Source organism: Psittacula echo (assembly GCF_963264785.1).
Source record: "Psittacula echo genome assembly, chromosome: 8".
Taxonomy (NCBI): domain Eukaryota; kingdom Metazoa; phylum Chordata; class Aves; order Psittaciformes; family Psittacidae; genus Psittacula; species Psittacula echo.
In genome coordinates, this window is record NC_137744.1 from 20571321 (window position 1) to 20595937 (window position 24617).

A 24617-nucleotide genomic window follows, 5' to 3' on the forward strand; every position below is an offset into this window, starting at 1 on the left:
TGACATGCTCAAGCAGTTTTGAAGAATATCCATATAAAAGTGGTTGTTTAACAAGTGATTAAAATTAACATTAAAAACCTTATCAAGATTGTTAGAATTGCTTGAATTTTGCTGAGAAAAGTAAATTTTTATATTGTCATGCAATTCTGCTCTTATTTGCATAATTTTTTCCAAATAAGTTTTAAACTTTTCTTAGTGAAGTGTATTTCGTATACTGTTGATTTACAACTAAACCTTAAAGCAATTTATGGTAAGACCTGCTGTTTAATATTAAAACCTCCATTTTAAAAGTTCTTACTATAAATCTTTATTTCCCATTATGTAGTGCCTGAAAGTCTGTCACTGTCGTCTGTGGTGCAGGCAGTGCCATGGCGAGCTGTTCTGACAGCTGCTGTTCTCTTCCTTCTGAACAGTGCTGCTGTAGATTGGCAGCTGTAAATCTTGGGAATATTTGCTCCATTCTGGGGTTCTGTTCGCTTTGCTGTTACTTCTGCATCTGTTTGTTAGTACTTGGTTATGCTGCTTTCCTGGTGAGGCCTGGAGACATTGCAAGACTCAAGTGACTTATGCACCTACCTAAAGATCTTAAACGTCACAGTCTAAATCATGAACCAGTCTTATTTATTATGGGAGAGGAATTCTGTAGGAGAAGGATTAAACAGTCCCTTCACTTCTTTAGCATTCACTAATTCCATGGAAAGAGAACATTCTTTATAGCTGTTTTTCAGCAGTGTTTCCAATTTTTGAGGGCTCTTGCAGGCTGAGCTATGATACATTTATACACAGTCTTTCATGACTTCCATCTGACTTAACATCTGCAGAATTCTTGCAGCAGAGCCTCCATGTGCATATCTGAACAAGAGAGAAAAAAAGAACTGAAGACAGCTTTGTAGGAGCTGAAAAGCCTATAACAGCAATTCTGATGCAAATGTTATTTAATCAGAAACAGTTTTGCTCTTCATTATATCTGATTACTCTGGCAATTAAAATCACCTTTTAACTACCAGTATTAGGATAAAAGATAGAATGAGCTTCCTCAGTCCCAATTAGTATTGAATTAATTGTTTTGAAGATATATTAACATTCTCCCCTAATGCAGATGAAGATAATGGAAATGAAGTTCTGTACTAGTGGCTGATGGATATTCCTACTTTCCCTTTTCGAGTACTCATATAAAAGAATTCATATGCCACTTATTCAGACTGCTATGTGCTAGTATCAGCAATAATTCTGTTGCATTTCCTTGAGCTGCTGTTACACTTGCCTTGACTGTTGCAGAATATAGTTAGAGGTTACTGCTGCTAAAGTTGTCTTATGATTCCAGGTTTTCCCCATTGTTAGGTCTTCTATGTGCTTTACATAAACAGAGATCCATACTAATTTTATTACGAGATACATATTATTTTGTAAATGTCTTAGCCTTAATCCTTTGTATTTCCCTATTGGCGGGTGATTATATGGGGTACCTGGAATGATAAATCTTGGGGCTTATTTGCATTCTACAGGTTATTAGTTTATGGTGCTGGATGCCAATGAGGCAAGCATTACAATTCCTTTGGGAAGTCATTATCCTTCGTATTGATGTCGATGGTCTGTTTGAATATGCTGCAGTCTTTCTGAAATATAATATTCACTGAAAAAAATTAGATGGAGATTCACATTATGCTTTAGTGTGAGCACCTATAGAACCAGGATGAGTTTTGAGTGGTTTTGTTTCTTCAAAGCAATTATGCATGAGTTGCTCAAAATCTTTTAAGATCTACTTATCCAAGAGTTTGAAACTGCCTTAAGAATGGCGAGGGATATGAAAATTACTCTAAATGTTATTAATATGGGTCAAAAGCAGCTCAAAGAAATGCAAATAGATGTGAGGATGGACAAGAAGTTAGAAAGAAATTACAACTTTAAATGTAATCTCACCTTTTAAAAAGTTGCAATGGAAAAATTAGTGTTTGTTTATGAATATGGCATGTGGTGCATTGTAATCAAATGGATTTAATGAGGTAATTAGTCAAGAAGGGGGGAATTATTAGACTCTCTGAAATCTGAGGTTGGGATAACTACAGGTAGAGAAAGGCAAAGCAATTGGATTCTTTTCCTTTAAAAGTAGGTTTCTTGGGGACTAGTTACCAAACAGTAACAAGTGGCAACTTTGGATTGTGAATGCATATTCAGCTCTCCTTTTCCTTGGAGGAATTATTCTTATTTCAAAAAGCAGGTACTACTGTTAATTTTCAAAGTACTTGCAGTATTATTTATCGTGTAAGTGCTCTGTAACATTATGTTTGTGTAAACAATTAAATTAGCTGATAAACTATATATAAGGTTTGTTTGGGAATCGGGTAGTAAGGAGGAGAACATGTAGAACTGTTTCAAAATGGAAGTTTGTTTGACTGTAATAGCAGGACAAGTTTGGTGACCAAGCTCTGTCTTAGTGAAATGATGATGCTTTCCTGTGGTGCTAGTGACTCATTTCTAATAGAACTTGCTGCCTTCTCAAGAGTAATTTCTCAAATTAAGAAGGAAAGAATATGTTGGTGATCCTCTTTTTACTGAATGTTTGCTGTTAACACCTCTCTCCAGTGTTTAACAGTAGTATACATAGTTAACTTCATAAATTAAATAATAATTTGCCAGTATATATCATAATTGATCTTCATTAATAAATTTCTGTCTGAAATATTGACTAATAAGAAGTTACAACACTGCCACAAATGCTAGCGCAGTTTTGCATCCGAGTACAGTCACTGTGCTTAAAGGCAATTTAAAAAGCTGATGCTAAGGCAGTGTATACTTAGAAGAAAAAGTTCTGTAAGACATCAGAGCACATTTATTTTAATGACAAAAGTCTTTTCTTTTCAAATGTAGAGATCTAAATGAACTTAAATGTTATGTTTATTTCAGTGGTTCTTTGCTAGCTATATAATCAGACTTTTTGACTTGAAGTTGCTGGTCATTGCTGGGTTGTGCAGTCCACTGCTAGAAGGCACAAAACATACTGCATTTCATCTTCTAAATGTGCAGCAGAAACAGAGCTTCCGTATCCAGTATATAGAGGGTTTTTTTCAAAGAGAAAGTGGAAATATGGCTGGGTTTTTTTTTTTAGACATTGCCAGATGGTCAATAAAGGTAAAAGTGTGACTTTGCAGGTCTGAAAATTTAGATTTTAAACTTAGAGAGACATGATTCAGTGTCATGTTCCATAAGGTGAGAGCTGTAATGTAGTAACATTTGTCTTGAGAGTACAGAATGTTCAGCTTCACCACATAAAAAATGATTTTCGGAGAGCCATCAAAAGCTAAAAACAAAATACCTCTTTAGTCACTGAAGTGTTGCAGTGATGAGAAAAATATTAGCTAGAAACTGCAGAAAAGTCAAAGAACTGGTAGTTGGACTGTACTAGTATAACAAAACAGGGAACCGTATTAATGAGGAAATGTGTACTCAAATCTATATTCAGTTTACGTATCTGGGGCTACATATTCTAAATATGGTAAGTTTTGATGTCTGTGTTTGTCGTGGTTTAAATGCGGTGTCAAATTCAGCTTCCATACTTGTCCAGTCCATGTGATATTAGTTTAATCATCATGGAAAAAAAAGTAGTTTCAAGGTCATTTTGGAATCTCTGTAGAAAGGATTCAAAACCATGGACAAGTTACAGCTTGACATTTGCCATTGCTTTTTACTATGTACACATTCTTAGTAGGAAAAGTCCTGGAACGGCATGCTGGACTTGCCAACCCCCATTGGCAAGGCAAAGTCACAACAATGAAGCTTAATAAAGATCCTTTGGAGGATTTTATTATTTTAATTTGTTTTAGACAGCGTGTATTGTGAGCTGTTGTGCTAAGAAATGACATTCAGCACTTTAGTCTGAACTAATTACGTCCCCTCTTTTGAGATTTAATGCATGATTAAAGTGAGCCTATACTGATACGGCAATCAGGAGCTGGCCAAGAATTCTTTAAGCCATTTGATAAAATATTGTTGATTCGCTATCTTATGGGCATGCAGTTGATTTTTCTCTAAAATTAAATAAAAGCTTTTCAGAAAGTTCTGTTTCTTGCAGACTATAATAAGAAAAGATGAGTTTCAGAAGTTTTCTTCTGTGAGGTTGAAAGGCTCCTATAAAGCAATAACTGTCTGAGGAGTATCTTTATGTGTCACAGAGACGTTTCTTTGTTACCTGTTTGACTTTATAATTGTCATCCCAAAATTAATTTAGGATCGACCTTGGTCATTTCTGGTTCTGGCACTGAAATCTGTGATTTTTTGTGACATCAGTACAGTTGGCTAAATTTGTTTTAGGACTTGAAATAATTGAAATATAAATTGGACAATGTTATTACAAACTTAACTAAAAACATTGTTATAGTTTATGACAACTGAGCCCCACAGAGCTGCTTGCTCACCACCACCTCCTCACCTCCCCTTACACACCCACCCCCTGGGATGGGAAGAGAATTGGAAAAGTAAAAGTGAGAAAACTCGTGGGCTGAGATAAAGACAGTTTAATAGGTAAAGCAGAAGTGATACACGCAAGCAAAGCAAGGAATTGTCCTGGGTTCAGCAGTAGCAGTCACTTTTTCTCCTTCTTAGTAGCTGGTGCAGTGCTGTGGTTTTGACTTTCGGCCTGGGAATAATACTGATAAAGCTGATGTTTTCAGTTGCTGGTCAGAATGTTTACCCTGACCAAGGACTTTGTGAGTCTCATGCTCTGCCAGGAAGGAGGGGAAGCCGGGAGGAAGCAGGCACAGGACACCTGACCCAAACTAGCCAAAGAGGTATTCCATACCACAGCACGTCATGCCCAGGGATGTAACTGGGAGTTACCCGGAAGAGCACGCTCTCTGCTCTGTCGGGCTCATTTTTCAGCGGGTGGTATTGTATTCTCTTCCCTTGTTATTTCTCTTATCATCATTATTATTGGTGGCAGCAGCAGTGGTTTGTGTTATACCTTAGTTACTGGACTGTTCTTATCTCAGCCCGTGGGAGTTACATTCTTTCGATTCTCCTCCCCATCCCTCGGGGGCGGGGGGGGGAGTAGAAACTGTGTGGCTGACTTGCCAACTGGCTTAAATCACCACAGGAATCCATTCACCACTCCCCACAAGCAGGCAGGTGTTCAGCCGTCCCCAGGACAGCATCGTGCATAACGGTGACTTGGTAAGACAAATGGCATCCCTCTGGGTGTCCCTTTGGTATGGAATATCCCTTGGGTCAGTTGGGGTCAGCCGTCCGGGCTGCTTCCCCCCTTAACTCCTTGTGCACCCCCAGCTTTGTCGCTGATGAAGTGAGGAGCAGAAAAGGACTTGACTCTGTGTAATAATTGCTCAGCAATAACAAAAACATCTCTGCGTTTCCAGCACAAATCCAAAACAAAGCCCCATACTAGCTGCTATGGAGAAAATTAACTCTATCAAACAAAACCCACAAAAATCTGGAAGAATATTAAAGGAAATCTTCCTTCCTCAAAATCAGTTCCCAAGACTTTTTTTCCTTAAAATATTGGAACAGTTGTTCAACTGTAAGCAACTTTTTAAAGAAAATAGTTTCCTAATGCTAAAAGCAATGATGATTTGTGCTGCCTTATGGATCTGCTAATCACAGTAATGAGAAGTAGCTTAGTACTGTAACTGAAATGTAGCCTTCAAACAGTAGAACTTGATTACAGATGCATAAAATTGTTTAGGTATCATATGGTCATTTTTTTGAGCATTGCAATCTTTTCCTTCCCACATAGAGGCAATGTCTTCCCATTTGTTACTAAGGAATCCGTATTAAAGCCTATTTCTTTAAGTTTAGTGAAAGTTATCCTTGCTAGGGCCATAGGTCTATGCAGAATGAGGCCCCAGGGGTAATGCTGATGCATTTCAAATCAATACATTCCTGCTGAAGTAGACCTTGACCACTGTGACATTTTCAGCAAATGAAGAAGTGTGCACACTTCAAAAGTTGTTTTCAATAACCTGCCCATACAACAAAACAGTTTTTTCTCATTCTCTTAACTTTATTAAGCCTGAGATCAGGTTATCGTAAACAGGGAGCTTAATTGTCATGTAAGCAAGGATTTGCCTTGGTTTTTAAACTGACACGAGGTATAGGTTCACTTACCACTTGCCCTATTCTAACTTGTTCTCCTTTAATTAAAAAGTAAATAATGGTCATGAGGCTGTATTCTAATCTAGAATGCCAAGGAAAACTGCTTCCTGAAGGTATTTATTATGCATGCAGAATGATTTTAGCAAATGAATGAAATGCAAATATATGAGAACAGAAAACAGCACTTTCTGAAAGACACTGAAAACTGACCTTTTTGAGTGAATATACTGCATTTAAATTTTTGATACTTATTATGAATAGAAAGTCTTGTTCAGAAGTTTATACAGGACACATTAGAGTTACAAAAAGTAATTACAAGTTCAAGGTAAAACAGGGTAGTGCAAGATATGAACAGAAGTGTAATTTTAAGGCTACTTGGAGAAGCAGGCAGGTAGCCAGCATGTGTTACCTGCCATGGTACAGGACTGGACTGTTTTAGGAAGGGCCCAAATTAATGAAGATTTTCCTGGGAAGTTCCTGTAAACTTTAGCCCGGATGGCTGTGCTGTACCTGCATTTCTATTAACTCAGATTAGTTTACAGTTAGAATATTTGTAATAATGCCTACAAGATGTTTTTGCAAAGTACACTGGAAAAAGAAAGTGCAGCAGTAAAACCTATGGGTATTCCTGTAGTAATCAGTGCAGAGAAGAGAAAGCAGGAAATCAGTCCAGAAACAAAAGCATGTTCCCAGGGCCTCTCGGAGCTTTATCTGAGAATCTGAGCTGAAGAAACCAAATAGCTAGGATGTGGGTCATGATTTGGATGAGTAGGCTGAGGTCTGTTGTGGCTTCAAGCGTGGTGCAGTTTATATAGTCCTCAGTTGTTCACGTACCTCAGAAACCTTAAGCTATTTTGTTGTTTTATTTTCCCATCAGTAGTGCTACTTCAGTTCTTAGATTTTGTGTTAAGAACAGTAATAGTTGTTGGGATTTTTTATGTTCTGATCAAAATGGTCTCTTTTCTAGTGCAAACTGAAAAAAAACCCCACTAGTTATTGTGAAGGTACTGAAAAAACCTGCTAGAAGATGCTTATTCCTACCTTTTTGATAGATGATAATATAGTAAAGGCTGAGGTGAAGTTTTGTACGATAGAGGCTGCAAAAAGAAACTGAAATAGGTCTCACTAACTGTCCAGTTCTTCTTCAGACAATTTCTTTGTATTCCTCCCAGGCTGCTTGCTTCCATCCTCTGCAGGCTTCCTCTTTGTGTTTGAGTTTGTCCAGGAGGTCCTTGTTAGGTTTCAAATTCCCTTCTTTAGTATATACTGAACATTCAGAGCTGGGAAAAACGTGACTGTTTATGTAGTGCATGGAAGTCTAGCTGACATTTGGAGGCAATGTTTAGATAAAATCTCTTCCAAATTTACTTTGAATGTACCTAGATCTACTTTCTCTTTGTATTCTGTAATGAGGGGAGAGGAAAGGATGTTAAAAGTATTCCTTTTACTATGCAAGAAAGAGTAAAAAAGAAAGGTAAATATTTCTCTATTTCTTTAAAAATAGCTCCTTGGAAGTGAGCTTGGCTTCAGGGAAATTGCTGCTTGTCTTCTTGAAGAAGATACAAATCTATTTTTAGGACAGCTTGAGATGATTGTTTAGAGGTGAGAAACTAAGAACTCATAAAGTTAAAATCGCCAGGGGTGGCCATGACCACAGTAGCAAGTTCTAGAATGCTTAGTGAATCAGAGGAAACCCAGGAAGTTCAATATTCCCATCTTCATGTACAGTCTACAGAAGAGCTGTGATACATTTATCATTCATGGTTCAGGTTAGTCCCCCTAAAAAGAGCACTACCACATGTTTTCTAGTTGGTCTTTAAGCAGGGCTCTCTTAATGACTTTAAAAGCCTCCTAAGCTACAACAGACTAAACTCATTTCAGTTTCCAGTATGAAATTTGAGCAGCAGTTGGTTTAGAAAAAAAGAAGCCAGTAAAACCTGTTGTTATCTTGGCTCAGCTGAGACTTTGTTGCTCCTCAGGCAAGCAAAAATGATACTTCACCTGCATATTTTTTGTCAGCTTCAGGTTTCAGTATAATCATAAGAGTTATAAATAGAAAAGAACACGATTTTGCATTTAATATCAGGAGGTATGGATGTTGGGGTCTGTTTCTGAGGTTTAGATGAGATTTGTCAGGAAGTGATAAAGGAATGTAATATCTACAAAAAGGATTCTAAATCTAACTTAAGGGTCATATTTCGTAAAGTGCTGGCACTCGTAGCACAGGGAAATATTTTATCTTCATCCTCATGTTGAAATGGTTCCTTTGTTTCAGAGGAACTGTTAAAACAGAGAAAATGGCTAGAAAAGCAGGTGAGGGATTGTGTTGGGTCTGTGAAAAAAAGGTAGCCTAAACGTTCTCCATCATTCTCAAGTGTTTGTTTTCTACCTTTAGAACATAGTCCTCATGGTTGATTTAGCAGTGCACAGATTATGCTAAAATAAATTACCTACCTGTACCAAAGAACTGTAGTTGTATATCAGGTATAGTCATAATGCAGTGCAAGAGCAGGCTATTTCAAATAATTATTGTTTAAAATGAAGACTCTTTAATCCCTACTCTGTGTTCCAGGGGTAGGTTAAATGTCAACTCCATGTGCTTAATTGTGTTGGGTGAAAGACCTGATGTGCTTGATGGGCTTTATCTCTTGACTGTGTTTTTACACACATTCTCATACAGTGGACACAAGCAACATAAGGCAGGCAGAACAGCAAAGCACCTTGATGTGGTTTTTTCTAACATTACTATCTTAAGTAGTTGTCAAAGCGAATCTTCCATGTAAGTTGGGTGACAAAAAAATTACATGTACCTACAGAGCAGAAGGGAGACTCAGTGATAGCAGGACTTGTCTAGAATCATAGAATAGTTAGGGTTGGAAAGGACCTTAAGATCATCTAGTTCCAACCCCCCTGCCATGTCACCCAAGAAGAAGAAGTGTGCTTGAAACTTTTAGTCCTTCACATATTGATTATTAAACTTTTAAATCTTGAATTAGTGTTTTACAGCGGGAGCCTTAAGGCTTGTACACTACTGTAGTCTTTCCTGCAGTAGTAGTGCACATGCAAAGACACATTTAGATTAATTTTACCTTTTTAGAAAATGTTTCTTTTTGTGCCTTCTTTCTAAATATTTAAAATTGCAAAGTTAATACTGTTGTTGCATCTCCACCTGCCATTTGGTGGTGGATAAAATATAAAGAATGGCTTGAGTTTGAGACAGGTTATTGTCTTGGGAAAGCTGAAGTTTAAAAATAATCATAGCATCACAGACTGGTTTGGGTTGAAGTGACCTTAAAGCTCATCCAATTCTAACCCTCTGCCATGAGTAGGGACACCTTCCATTAGACGAGCTTGCTCCAGCCTGGCCTTGGACACTGCCAGGGATGGGGCAGTCACACCTCCTCTGGGCACCTTGTGCCAGCGCCTCAGCACCCTCACAGGGAAGAATTTTTTCCATATCTGTAACCTTAATCTCCCCTGTTTAATGTTCTGGGATTAGATTAGATGCTTTGTTTCTCTCTGATATTTACTTCTTTGGGAAGTACTTTACATTAGAATTAAATTGCTAATTGACTGTAAAGTGTTGAGTTCAGTGTTATGTGAAGAAAAATCAAGACAGATTAGTTATACCTGATCAGACACTTTCTAATACATTGTCTTGATAGATATTCTAAAGAAGCAGTTGTTATTTGGATGGACAGTTTTCCTCATGTCTGCACTAGAAGGCATTTAGAAATTAAAACACTTGTGCAGAAGTAAAGACTTAGTTCACCACTCCAGATATCCAGGAATGCTGTTCTTCACCCTGTAACTTACACAGCAGCCTAAATGACAACAGTGGGTTTCTTTCACTCATCCCCATTTTATCATGTACCTTTTTCGATATATGCCATCAATAAAGAGTTGTAGATTGATGCTTTAGGTAGAGTGGGTTGAAAAGATCATACGACTTCTGCTTCTGCTGTTGTATGTGCTATATCATATAATTCCTGTCAGAGTTTTTTGCTTCAGCCTTAAAATCTCCAGACTTATGCCTACAATCTTCTTTGGAAATGTGTTTTAGCACACTGTTCTTGATTGCAAAGATAATTCAGCTAATTCAGCCTAAATGTTTTCCTGCTGTACCAAAACAGCACTCTCTTGGTGAAGTTATCTATTGGGATGAGTTTTCTCTTCTGGGACTTTGCAGATTCTAAGCACAGGCAGAGGTTGTCAAACCTGCTTTCAGTGCTGCTTTATGTAGTCTAAAGAGATAGTGCTGCCTTAGGCATTTCTCGTTAGAATCCACTCCCCTGGTTATTGTAAAAGCTTTTCAACTTGTCATTTGTCTTGTGTGAATGCTGTAATTAAGCTTGTACACAGTATGCTAGTACTGGAAATAGAGTATGTGACTTTTGAATACTCTGATCAGATAGGTCATTCATCATTGTTTCTTTGATCACTATTTATATTGGAGCTTTTGTTCATTCCCTAATGAAGAGCTTCTAGCTTGCACCGGAATACACACTTATTTCTTTTATTTTAGTCTTTTTAAATCAGTCAAAATCTTACGTATGTTCTGATCTTTCCTAATGGTAGTATTGCTTATTTGTATGTCTCCTATCCTTACATCGCATCCATTTATTAGTTTTTCAGAAGAGTTCGGTTGATAAGCTCTCAACTGTTAAAGCTTCCTATCTATAACCAGTTGTTATTTAGCCAGATATTTTTCTAATGACTATCTTTTGCACTCTCCACTAATGAATTAAGCAGCTATTATATCCGATGTTGACGACCAGATAAATGAATTTTTCCAGCCAGATGAAGTGCAGTGTATTGCGTTAACAAAGCATAAAACCATAAATGTAGTCTAATATCTAGGGCAGAACTATACTGTCATAATCTTGTGTTCTGTTCACTTCAAAACTTGTTTGAACAGCATTTCATATTACCAGGTGAAGATTCTCATACTTAAATTATTTAATAATAATAATAATAGGTATATGGTCACTTCAAATGGCACATTAATGTCATAGAGATTTGCCATTTGCTTCTGTGTCAGTGGAGAGAACTTTGTATTAGCTATCTGGCATTACTCATCACTCGTCCATGGTCATTTATCTAGCTTGTCTTTTGTTCAAAAAGGTAACACTGTTCATGTGCATTAACATTGAGGTGAAAAGTTCACCCAGTTTGACCATGTTGAGATACACCCCCCATGTGCACATATACACCATTCTTTTGTACATTCAAATCTTCAATTTCTGATTTAATTTCTTTTGTCTGATCAGAGGTCTCTTTTTTTGAAATTGGCAGTCTAGTTTCAGAGTGCTAATGCTTTAAACATCATACACAACAACTTTGCTTACAGATGCATAATATGGCTATTCCTCATTCCATCCATCATAAGTGTATGGAGCTTATGACTTTTTCATATCCACTTCAGTGTTATGGACTACTCTGATTCTTCTTCTTTTTCCCTTCTGTTCTGTTTGCTGTAAGTGGTTGAAAATTATGAAAAGGTTAGTTGTCTTGATACCAAGGTTGCCTGCTCACCTCAAATGTGACTTTGTTCATTGTGTCATATTGTTTTCCTCTGTCTGTGCCTCTTGCCGCGCTTGGGACTTTTCAGCAGTGGAAGAAGCAATAATATTGTTCTGTGGAAGAAAGAAGTTGGTTTTGTCTGCATTATCATCATTTAAAGTGGCCAAAATCTGTTGACTAAACTGGTATAAATTGTGGGACCTGCAAGAGGGTGACTTTTACAGTGCTATATAAAAACAAAAAGCCAATCAAGGAGATAGGTGGTAACATGTGAAGTACCTCAGCAAGAGCTGTGGAGAAAAGCTGAAATTTCTTTAGATTTTGTTAAAGAATTTAGATGAAGGCTGACTGAAAATGCAGTTCTTTGTACAGTTCCCACTTCATTGCCTGAGGGATTTAAAGTGCAATGTTGAGGTCAGACCTAGTATAACTTTGAGGAGTTAAAAATCTCCTCATTGTGTTCTACAGCTTCCTTAATTCATGTGTCTTTATATTGTATATTTTGATATTCAAGCAACAGAGTGGGTTTTAGCAGTTGCAGTAATTAGAGGTGGAGTAGCATAGTCAGCAAAAAGTCGAAGGCTTCATAAACATTTATGAAGTATTGAAGGATCTTTGTCTTTTTGAGTAAACTCTGTCAACTCTTTTAATGAAGATCGAATGATATTGTAATTTTTCTGTGTGTAAAATATTCAAATATATTAGCAGATACTATGTTTTGCAGTCACATTCATTAAATGTTTCAGACCTGTTTGATGAGTACTAGTTTGGACAAAGTATATTCACAGACTTTTGATTTAGAAACTAAATGTAATACAGAGCCAACAACAAATCAATGAATAGGCATGTGTAGGATAAAGAGCACAAATTAAAATTATTATGTTGTGTGCTTTAGACAAGTTTAGACAAGGCCTTGTAGATGTGAGTGTGAATTGAGAGAAGCTAATTTACTTGTTTTGCAGGAGCGTAGTTTTTTCAGGGGTTTAGGTGTAACATAATTAAACCTGGTATTTCCAAGTCTTCTGCTAGTTGCTGCTCTTCCTCTGCTCCCTTTCGTCTTACACGGGAGAGAACTTTATGTATGTGTTTGTATATTATACTAATAGTTTGAATTACCTTGATGTATAATTTAAATTTACTGAGTAGTTTCACTTATCATCATCATCATCATGTAGAAATCTGAGCCAGGTACTGGTTTAGGATTGGTGTACTCTTATATGAGGTCTGGATTTAGTCCGATAAATCTAAATGTAATAGAGAACTGGGGCAGAATACCTTTTGCATTAATAAGCTGCTTTTAGATTTGAACATTTGAGAGCTTGAATGTGCATTTAACCTCCTACACTTTGCGTGAGTCAGAAGTATTTTACTGTAATGTAAATCTTATGCACAAAGTAATTATCTTCCCACTCTGTGATGGGGATATTTATATTAGCTTGAAGTCTGAGAGGTGTGACTAAAATGTCCACCTACCTGCAGAGTCTAGTCTGTATTTTAGTTTTGGGTTCTAACAGACGTGAACAGAAAAAGAGGCATTCATCAATAGTTTTGTAACACTGCAGTTCTCTGACCTCTAGTTCTCATACTGCTATCGACTTTTAATAGCAGACTGAAAAGCAAAGGAAGTTAAAGACTTAAATACATGAAAATGAAGTCATCTTTCTACCCAGATTTCCATAATGTACCATAAAGTCCAGCTATTTAAAGCCTACAGGTTAGCTTGGATATGGAAAAAGGAAGATTTAGCAGATACAGAATTGAGCTATTTAAGAAATGTTATGCCACTTACTTTCACTGCATGATTCTTCCCTCCGTTCTTTCATGATCTTAAAGATCACCCATGGTGCACTATTACATGTGTAGTGTGTGGTGTATGTATCCTCCCACATTGTATAGACAATTGTTTGGGGTTTTTTCAAGGATTTAATGCATGAAGGTGTAAGGCAACATATAAATATTTGCAATACTACAGTATTTACCTTTGTGCCACCTCTCGACAGATTTTCCATGTGTGTTGGTTAAATCAAAAAGAAGTGACCTGCTTCTACTTCAGGAAAATCTTAAAAGAAGTTGACAGTGGAACAGCAGTCAATCACCAGCAGTTGTCTATCTGCATGCTAAAGGTGTCATCAATAATGCATGAGATAACATCTCTAAGTTGAAAGAACCAGAGGATTGTCATCAATTTTGCTTAATAGAGCATCATACAAAAAACAGACAGTAATACCTGAAGCACTGATAGCATCCATTACATTAAATTGTACACAGCTCTTATATGGAAGCGTTACGTAAACTTGACACCACTGCTAGCTTTTTTCTTTCTAAAGTCTGATTTCTGTTGCACCAAGATGATGAATATTATTTGTCTCCTATTCTCAGAGGGTGATGAGACGGGAGTGATGGATAGTCTGCTGGAAGCCTTGCAGTCAGGAGCAGCGTTCAGAGATCGCAGGAAACGAACACCAAGAGGACATGGTAAGATGCTTTCTACAAACTTTGAGTTAGAAACTGAGTGGACAAAAGTTGTGTTGCAAACGTTTCCCAACAGTTTTCACTGAAAACCTTTGAGCTACTGTTAGTCGTTGAGGTACTGTGAAAATCTTAAGTATAATTAATGTATTGTAGGTGGTGCTGTGAAAAAATATTAGCTTCTTACACCAGGAAGAGTTTGGGCATATAGCTGATAGTCTTTTTCAAGCAGTGGTCATAGATATGTTCTGTTTTGGAAGTTTTACTGTGTGTAGTTATAAAAGTCAAAATCACAATAAAGTAGCTTAATTTGCTTGCGGGAGACGATACTATTGTACTGGACTTAGTCTGGTTTACTGGTTTAGTCTGAGCAATTATTGCTTCCTGCAAAGTTGGTTTTAAGAAAATAGGAGAGAAAGCTAAGCAACTGCATATTCTCTGTATTCACACTTCTCCTCTGCTTATGCTGTGCCAGTTGCATGCAGTTTGTGAGCTGAATTTACTCTGCATTTACTTTTCATCAAAGCTCATGGCACTATACTGTATTTCCCAATTTTTAAAAATGTCTCACACTAAAGAGTATACTCTTAACAGTTTAAAATTGAAAAATTGTAGTTATTTGACATAAAATCAAAAGCTTATGTTGGCATGTGCTGGCCAAATTGGATTATCTTGTGAATAAGCCATGTATATCTGCCTAATTCTTCATGAGCTAGGGTTAGATTCATGTTGGCTGGTTTTATGTTTTTTAGAGGAACAGAAGAGTAAAGGCAGATTCCCCTACCCTCTTCCATCTAGCTAGCAAAAAGGGTATGCGATTATTTTTATTTGCCATATGCCTGATCTTATGGAAAAAAAATAAAAAGAAGTTACATAATATGCTCGTACAAAGAAATTAATTTTGCTACAGTTCCAGTATAATTCTTAATTCAGGGCTTGTTTCTGCTCTCAGATCAGAACTGAAAGAATTCCTCGATCAAAATGTGGGTTTTTTCCGTATCTTGAGAAATTTCAATATGGGAGATGGTTTCTCTGTACTGTGGCTTGAGGAGAGATTTGTCACCCAGTGGTGACAAAGAAAAGCTTCCCAGAGACCAGATGAGATTGCACAAACGCTGCTGCAGCTGAGAAACCAGCAAGATGACTGAACCTAGTTCCAAAACCAGTGACTCCTGTGCAACAATAGGGCCAGAGCTAGTTCAAAATCCCATTTATTTCTCTTGTGCTTTATCAAAGAAGTCACTTTGACTTCTGTGTGTTTGAAATTTCAATGTGTCAGTTGATATTCTAGTGTGGTCTGGCTTTTAAATTTAAGGAGTTTGGGGAATTTTCTGTGAGAAAAGGTTTAGGTAATCCATTTCCAAGCTCTGGCAAACTGAAGGTCTTCTCATAACTGGGTAAGACCATTATGTAAAAATATGGCTATGAAATCTCTTAAGCAGTGAACTGTAGCATTAAAAGAACAGGGGCCATGTTGCAGCTTCCATATCTCTCCTTAGAAAATGGAAGGGATGATGACAGTTTTCTCGCTGGTGCCATCAACAGACTCTGAGTGTTCTGGAGAGTTTCATCCCGTGAGAGTTTAGTAAGCAATTAACTCCATGCCTCAGTGGAAGGAAGGAAGGAAAAGTAAATAAAAGTTCTGAGAAGAAGAGGCTAGGGGTTTTCTGGCCTTCCTGGGTCATGTGGTTGTGATTGGCAAGCATACAGCAAATTGTACAGTGCTGTCTATGCACAGTGCACAGTGTAGGAGTTTCCATTATTGATTGCTTGCTGCACTGGCTGTTAGCAGCATATATCCTTAACACACAGGAAAAAGGATATAGGTGCTGATATTTTGGAAGTTAGACTTGTACAGCAAAGTTTTGAGCTTGAACTTGTCTTGGTAGCTGTCATAGTCAGAGAAGAAAAATTGTTGCTTTCTGCCTGTTAGGACACAGATTTCATTTTTGTGTGTCAGTTTTGGCTGTTATTTTAAATCTAGTGAGGAGAAAAAATGACTTTTGCTTGCTTGCTTTTTGTGGGTTTATTAGTTATTTGGTAACAGGTAGCCCCTAAAGAAAGCCTAAAACCAAAACAAACTAACAGGACACAAACAAGAAAATGCCCTGCAAAAAATACTCAGCAATACCGTAAGTTCCCATGTGTACATTTTCATGTATACGCTCTAGATCTGTCTTGTTGCAAACTTGCTTATTGTGTTTGCATCTACCCAGGGTGAAAATGAAAACTATGGAAGGTTACAGTCCTCTCAATGGTTACAACCAGTAGACCATGAAAATTTGGCTTTTGTTGTATTTGCTTCCAGTGGTTTCACGGAGTAAATTTAATTCAAAGGAGCAAACTGTAGCATCACTAATAGTGTCACTGTTAATCATTCTGGCTCAAAAAAACCCAACAGCCCAGAACTTTCCAAAAGAAAAACCTCTGCAGTGGCATGTGTTCACTGCTAGCTTTGGGTGAGTAGGTTTGGACCTAGGAGAGATCATCTTATTTGAATAGGAGAACTCCAATTACTGTAAGCTTATAGCTACCCCAGAGGAGTGTCATTCTGCCAAAGCCTTTTTTACAGAGGTCACTGCTGTCCCTGGTAGTGTATATTTGTGCTTATGTGGTCATGTCTGTAAAATATTTAAAGAGTGAGACACACACTGACTGGGTAGGAGGTGGAGACAGGAAGGGAATGGAGCTCTGTTTATCTGGAATGGCACCCTGCATTGGGGAGCACTACTCAGTACCGCATTTTCCTACTGGGGAAAAAACTTCTGGTGAAACATACAGACAGGTTTGGAAAAGTAAAACTCATTTAACGTATATTTAACTGCATTGTTTCTGTTGGTTAAGCCTGTAAATGAAAAGTTGCACTTTAATGTGTTGCATTACAACTATAGACTTTTCCAGTAAAAATGTTTTGTTATCTGGTCATGGAAGTAATAATAAAAAATTCCTGTCCTCTTCCCCTAGTTTTTCATTCATTTTACTTGTATACGTTCTTTGTTATGTGGACTTTTGAACGTGCAACAAGTTTGTGTGGTTTCTTTCTCCTAAGTTTATTCTGTATCCTTATTGTTTTCAGCTACAGGATTTTAAGTATAGAGATGATGCTTTGAGTGGATTGCTTTGCTCATAGAGGCTGTAAAATAATAATTAGAAATTACTTTCAAGAGATGTTGCTTCGTCTTCCAAAAGTATACTTGCTTTTTGCAAGTTTGCTAATCCTAGTATGAGAATATAATAAAGAATGATATTAGGTGGCATTCATCACAGGGGCCCAGGTTAAAATGTGTCCGCAGCACTACTGTTGTACCAGGTCTCTCTGACCTTTTTTATTTTGGATATGGGGTATGATATTATTAAAAAAGACTGATTCAGCAATATTTTCTCTCTAATATTAGTTCAAGCACATTTCTGTCCAGAGGTAAGTATTCTAATATGGTTCTTTCTGTAAAGCTGATACATTTTTTTGCCAAATAAGTCTAATTTTTTTCAGCAATGTTAATAATAACTAATGCCCTCTCCTATATATATCCAAAGTATTGCAGGGATAATACATGCCATTATTGCTGCAGTCTTTCACTACTAGGAAAGTACAGCTATAAGGAAAGTACATGCACGTTCTTTCTGCTTTAGATTTCAGTGTAAAGTATATTTATCAAGTATTTAATGTGGTCTGTCAATACACATGTTTTCGGTCATTTTTCAATCCATGCAGCAAAATCAAAACAGTACAGCGAGATGCATAGTAGGCACTATGTAGGAACTTCTCAATTTGACGTTACTGACACTGTTGTTACTATTTCCATATTATCAGTGCACCTGGAGAGTCAAAGAGAAAACACTGAACTTCCCTTGTTCAGTTTCAACATCTGAATCTTTTATGCAATCCTTCTGAAGTGCTGCCATGGCGTTTTTAACTTCTGTAAGATAAAGGGCAGTTGGGGCAATAGAATATTACTGCTTTTTAATGACTTCTGATAGGTTTTAGATAGCATTTGGACACCTTCTTTAATTTAAAGTGTGTTGTGGCTTCTTTTAAAAAAAAAGAAAAAGAAAGTAGGTGTATATTTAACATGGAAGTTCATCACAGTTCTAATTAAAGGAATTATAGGAATAACCTTTTAGGTTTAGGAATTCTGTGTCTTCTACTTGAGGACATAGCTACTCACTTATAGAAGGCTGACTTCTATATTTACATTTGCATTGATTATATTGAATGAGTTCTTGAGAATTAATTAGGTTTCTGGGTGCACAGTACTTATTTGACTGAAACACACTCCAATAGAAACCTTCAGTCAGAGCTTGTCTGCTTTGCTGAGAGCATCATGTGGCAGGTCTGTAAATAAGCTGATTTTTGACATGCTTACATCTGTCTGTGAGTTGATGAGAAGATTGATCAGTGTTCAAATCCAAAAATGTGGTAGGTGCATTTTTAACACATCCTGGTTTGTGCTCAGCTGAAATCGTGTTTGAGTAACCTAGTTTGCTGCCTTTCACTTGGAACAGTCTGTCATCATCTTTATCATGAAGTATCTGCTATGAAGTTAGAAATAGCCATAAGGGACTATAAAAATGCTAGTCTCGTTTTTAAAAAAACAGTATGTATCTTAAACATATTTCGGCATCTCTTTAAGCAACCCATGGTGAAGAACTACTATACCTGCTGAAATGTTCAGCTGACAACTCTTAAATTCTTGTTATTTTACTTCGAGAAACTGAGTGTTTAAAAGCATGTTTGCTACCTCAGTTGTATAATGGAAGGCTTTTGCTTGCAGTCAGGAATTGTGGACTGATGAGACTTACACATATGATCTAAGTGCTTTGGAATTATCACAACTAGAATAGCAAGAGATAAAGATGACCAATAATAAACTTACGGGTTTTGCTATCAAGGCATTATTGTGAGATTTAAGGCTGCTTTTACTGCTAAATATAACTATGGGTTGTATAAGGAAAATCTATTCATAGTACCATTCAGACTGAGTCTCAGCATATTACCTTAGTCCAGAGAGCTCCATAAACAGTCTCAAAGCTAGTTAAAAATAGGTATTTGTGCTGTAATCTTTTTTTACTGTGTTTGCATTTTGGCTTACAGTTTTTGTAATTAAAGCAGTAATATTAGATAATATATTACTCTTGTGGCTTAGCATGAAAGCCATGGCTGTAGTACACAGAGGTACTGGCATTTCAGAGAAATTCTACTTATGAGCAGGGTGAAGAAGTGAAAAAGGGAGGGGGAAAAGGAACTAAAGTAGACTTTAACCTCCAGCCTGCTTAGGGTTTTTAGATGAGTCTAAATTTGACATCCATTTGAATAATTGCTACTGTGTTAATTCGAATTCTCTGGAGAAAGCATTGAAGATTGATGAGTTGTCTTTCAAATGGATTCTCTCATCTTAGTATACATGAGAGTGTTCACATGTTGACAGAGCGTGTGTCAAGTACTTAGGAATGTTTGGTAGACAACCCTAAAGAAGTGATATTTTGAACTCTTGACTTTGTAAATATTGCTGTTGCTATATCATAGAATCATAGAATAGCTAGGGTTGGAAAGGACCTTAAGATCATCCAGTTCCAACCCCTGCCATGGGCAGGACACCTCACACTAAACCACGTCATCCAAGGCTCTGTCCAGCTTGGCCTTGAACACTGCCAGGGATGGAGCATTCACAACTTCCCTGGACAATGCATTCCAGTGCCTCACCACCCTTACAGTAAAGAACTTCTTCCTTATATCCAATCTAAACATAGAATTCAATTAATTGAATTAGACAATTAAAAATTAATTAATGCATCTTAATTTTTTCTCAGACAAGAATTTACCTGGCTAAATGAAGATATGCAATGCAATGCCAATGGCACACACACATTCTGAGCAATGTCCTTCAAAAAGATGGTGCGATGTAATTGTTACTAATCACATCTGAGCTTGTCATTTGTCTGAAGCATTTAATAAGTTACACAGGTTGAGGAGAGTTACCTCTCCCTTGTTTTTAGTAGTGTAAATGCTTCAAAATGCATGTCAGATAGTATGAGAAGTATTCCCTATAACGAATGTACAAAATGGTTGCATAAAGTTTTACACTGAAAGTATCAGAACATTTTTCAAGTTTTAGCATTTTAAATCATCAACATTGGTGTTACTTTCCTCATTAAATTGTCCTAATTTCTTGTGACCTAAGGCATAGCAGAGTACCTCTTTCCTTTCGAAGTCAAAGCACATTGCCCATTGATGATTGTGAGCATTACATGGCACTTGCTGGCGTTAGGACATTTGTGAATGGCATCATCTAACATGTGAGCTTATGGCTGGCAGTTGCAGGACTGTGCCAGGTGCTTCAGACCTGAAAACTGAATATTTATTTCTTTAAAGTGCTTTTGTCTGTTTCATCCCAAGACTCTGCAGGTATCCGGAACAGCTATAGAGTTCATACAGAGTGTAGATGATGGAATTTCTTGTTCTGAGAGTTCACTTGGCACAGTTGCTTCTGAAGCATTTAAAAGCCTTTAGAATTCCAAAAGCCTTTTTGAATGTCCTATGTAGAACTGAACTATGTAGAACTGAAACAAAGCTTTTCTGAGAATTCAGAGAATTGTGTGTAGTAACCAGCCTCAAAAAGAGTCATGCAGAAGGAGGCTGCCAAGTTCATGTGGTAGAATTTTGTAAGGCCTGTTTCTGGAGATGGCAGGCAGAGTTTTGGCTCCATCTGTATGTGGTAGCTGAAGTTAGACTATTTTACACACAGAGAAAAGATATTCATGTATTCATTTACCAACTACATGAGTAGTAGAGAATGATATGCAAGGCTAACTTAGTTTTCATTTGGACATTTGAATTCTCTTTGTCAGCAGTGATGCTGTTCTCATCCAATTATTGTGAAACACTTCTAGTTGAAAAATCTTCTGCTGCAGTACTGTTTATTGAGGTAATGCACATGGGCTTTAATATTTTAATATATACATAATGAATGGAAAAGAAAGGAGAGAGATGAAAACTGCTGCTGCAGTGTATGACTTGGTAGCTGAGTAATTTGACTGACATTAGGTCAGAATGGTTGTTTTGCAGATAGGGCTGCTTTCTATTCTACCCTGTCCTAAGCATGTAATGAAGAATTGACAGGCCTCTGACCTCAGCCCGGAGATAATGTCCCAGGTTTTTTACTAATGTTTTCCATCCTGACTGTAAAACCCTGATTTGTTTTGTTTCTGGAAAGACAATATTCACCCTGTGGGTTATGATGTAACAGAACAAATCACTGAAAGTTTCTTGTTGCATTATCAGGAGAAAATGAGATTCTCTGCTCAGCATGCCCAAAATAATAGTGTTTAGTTATAAAGTGTTGATACCATCTTAGCAGTAGATATATATTAGTAGTTAGGCAGTTATGTCATTGTGTGAGAATCTCCGTTGCTGTGTATTGTCATAACTCTTTTTACTGATTTTTTTAGTTTAATAATCTGTGACAGTTTAAATTCAGGATGTAAGACAGGGTGTCCAGTGGCAGAGAGACAGGTAATGGCCAGCAGTCCCTGATTACTGAAAATGATAGAAAAGCTCTGCCAAGAGAAAGGACACGACATGTGGACTTGGCAGTGTAACCCACCAACTTGCTGCTTTTCTTTTTTCTCTTCTCTGTTTACTTTTGCATTTCAAGTCCCTGATACTCAAAACGAAAGTCAAGGTGACTTGAAGATGCTATACCATCTTTGTCTTAAACACTTTCTCCAGCGACTTGTCCATACATTTTTACAGTACTTTATCTGAAGTACTTTTGCCCTGAAAAACAGTAGGTTCTCATTGTTTTATACTTCTTCTCTGGGGGATGGTTTGTTAATAGCAGTTTAATGGACTCCTGCCTCACCCCCATGTTTTATTCTGAAGTCAAAATAAGGGATGGGGTTAAAAGAGGGTATTACTCTGTATTCCTTGTGCTGTCTTTACCTGGAAATCTGAAAGCTCTTTACAGAAGTGGGCACTTACTGTTCCTTCCATCATTTGGCAATGAGTAAACTGTGAGAAAGATGCGTAGCTCTGCCTCTTAGCAAGCTGCATACCTGGTACTGGTGCTGAAGGAGCAGTCTTGCTCCAGCAGCTTAGTTTTTTGTTTTTTGTTTTTGTTTTTTTTTTTTTAAGCTTGTAATAAATTCACTAATTCAGTGTCCGTTTGTGGCCAGCCCAAAGCTTTCTTTGTCTCTCCAGAGGGACTGTTCTTCATGCAACAAGCTCTACATAAGGCCAGAATCTGTTGCAGGCAAAAGGAGGCTGAGCAGTGAATCTGAAACCAGTCAAGTGCCAGGGACTTTCCTAAATGCTCTTTAGATTTGGCTATGGTGATGCTGATCCCAGCCCAGTAAAGATCTTTGGAGACTCTGACACAATGCACTGATGCAACTCTATTAGCTACTGAGAGACCTGCAGTGTGGCAAGGGCAAGTTCATCTGTCTGCAAAAGACCCTATAGGCGTTTCTTAGTTGGTTTTTTTTTTTTTTTTTTTTTAATAGTTGAAGGAGTAAAAAGAACTCCAAACTTGTATGTGTTTCAAGAAAATAAGTTTAAAAGCATTTAGGAGCATCCTTTTTTTTAATTGCTCTTTTAGGAGTCCTGAAATTATATTTGCATGTAAGTTTTCCTGGGGCTTAGTATGGAATGATGCATTATAATTACAGTGGAACTAGAAAATATCTCTGTAGTATTCCTAGTTTAATGCATTTTTGTGTACAGAAATACTTGGAAATAAAAAAAGTTGAAATATTCAACAATATTCACAGTTCAAACAGTTCAAATCAGAACTGTATAGTTCTCGGCTACATGGGAAGCATTCAAACTAATGGCATGATTTGGGAGGCAGACTTTTTAGTAGAATGTGTTGAAATAGGACAAGGGATCATGGTTTTAAACTACAAGAGGATAGGTTGAGACTATAAGGAAAACATTTTTTATGCTGAGGGTGCTGAGGCGCTGGCACAGGGTGCCCAGAGAAGCTGTAGCTGCCCCATTCCTGGAAGGGTTTAAGGCTAGGTTGGATGGGGCTTGGAGCTACCTGGTCTAGTGGAAGGTGTCCCAGCCCATGGCAGGTTGGAACTGGATGAGCTTTAAGGTCGCTTCCAGCCCAAACCAGTGTGGGATTCTATGAAAATACAAAATCACTTTTTAGGAAAGGGTCATATGCAACATTGAACGTTCTTAAGTGTGGCATGAGATTCTGTCAGTATCTCGTTTAATGGGGGGAAAAAAAAAGGCTTATAAGATATCCAAAATGTTACTCTGTGTGTATATTTGTAAAATCAGGTGGAGTTACTCATTGTTCAGTTGATGGAATCGTTGTAGATAACAAGTGTGCTTAATCTAAACAGAGCAAAATCCTTACTTAGGGGCAAATGTACTTAGAACAAGCACTGGTTGTGTGTAACTGCAGAAATGATGAGACTTGTGGATACTATGCTTGCTACAGACCCTGGCGAATTCTGCATGTTGCCTTCTTTTCCCTTCTGTAGCAGACCATGTTTCTGTCTCCTTATAGTTTAAATATCTTGCTTATTTCTTGCAGAGAATGAGAACTCTTGTTTTATTTATGTTCAGCTCATTCTTTGTATACCTTGTTGAGATTTATTGCATGCTGTGTTTGGTGATGTCTTTGTAATGGCCAACTTCAGCAGCTGGTTGAATGCCTTTTTTAGGTAAGTCAGCTGAGACTAATTTGAGGATATTACTATCTTTCTTCTCAGAAGTTTCACTAACAGGGAAGAAACTCACATTTCTACCTTTTCTTTTTCCCAGTTTGTTGTTCTTCATAGCAGTCAGTAGAGAGCTGAGCAGTTCAGGTGTATTAATCAATCCCTTCTAAACACTGCCTGTTAGTATTTTACACTGTTCACTGACTTGTATAATTCTTAGCTTAATTTTTACAGAAGACTGTTTCTAGACAAACATTAATAATTTCTGATGAAAATATGCTGGAAGTTATACGATGCTGGTCAAGTTTCCATGTTCCTATTAAGATTTTAATGCAAAAGAGCAATTTTAAATATATTTTTAGCATACAGTAATGAATGCAAAAGCTACTGAACTGGAGAGTGCTATTGCAAATACAAAGAATGGAAGTCAATGATAGACAACAGAAAATGTCATGAAACAGAAGAATTTGCCTGTGACAAAATAGAATAGTTTAGCTGAGGAAGCAAACTAGTCTGAATTATAAATAAGACTTTATATGATCCATGTTATTTTTTCTATGCTTAATCTTTTACTAATATTATGATCTTAATTAGAGACATGCTACCAAGAAATGTACTTTGATCTTTATAGCTTCTTATTAGATGTGGAAAATACTATCAGTTTGGGAGTATAGATTTTGTAATATCAGCTCAGCCTGAATTTGATCACATTGATGCTTCTAGGAATATTGGGGTAGATAATTTTAGGAAGGTATTTTGTGTATTGTCAAGTTATTGGGTAGTTTTAGACCATGATTTTTTTCATCTTTTGACAAAGCATCTTTGGCCATTCATTCGTAGTATATTGCGCT

The 24617-nt window shown here is 37.2% G+C and overlaps 1 protein-coding gene across 2 annotated transcripts in view; it reads left to right on the top strand.

Moving 5' to 3' along the window:
• The window catches only part of DIAPH2 (diaphanous related formin 2), a 231741-nt gene that overhangs the window by 155701 nt on the left and 51423 nt on the right, over nucleotides 1-24617 (top strand). For both annotated transcript variants that reach the window (XM_080624841.1, XM_080624842.1), the window contains one exon: nucleotides 14005-14100. In XM_080624841.1, the coding sequence (XP_080480967.1) occupies nucleotides 14005-14100 (96 nt within the window). The remainder of the gene's footprint in view (nucleotides 1-14004; nucleotides 14101-24617) is intronic.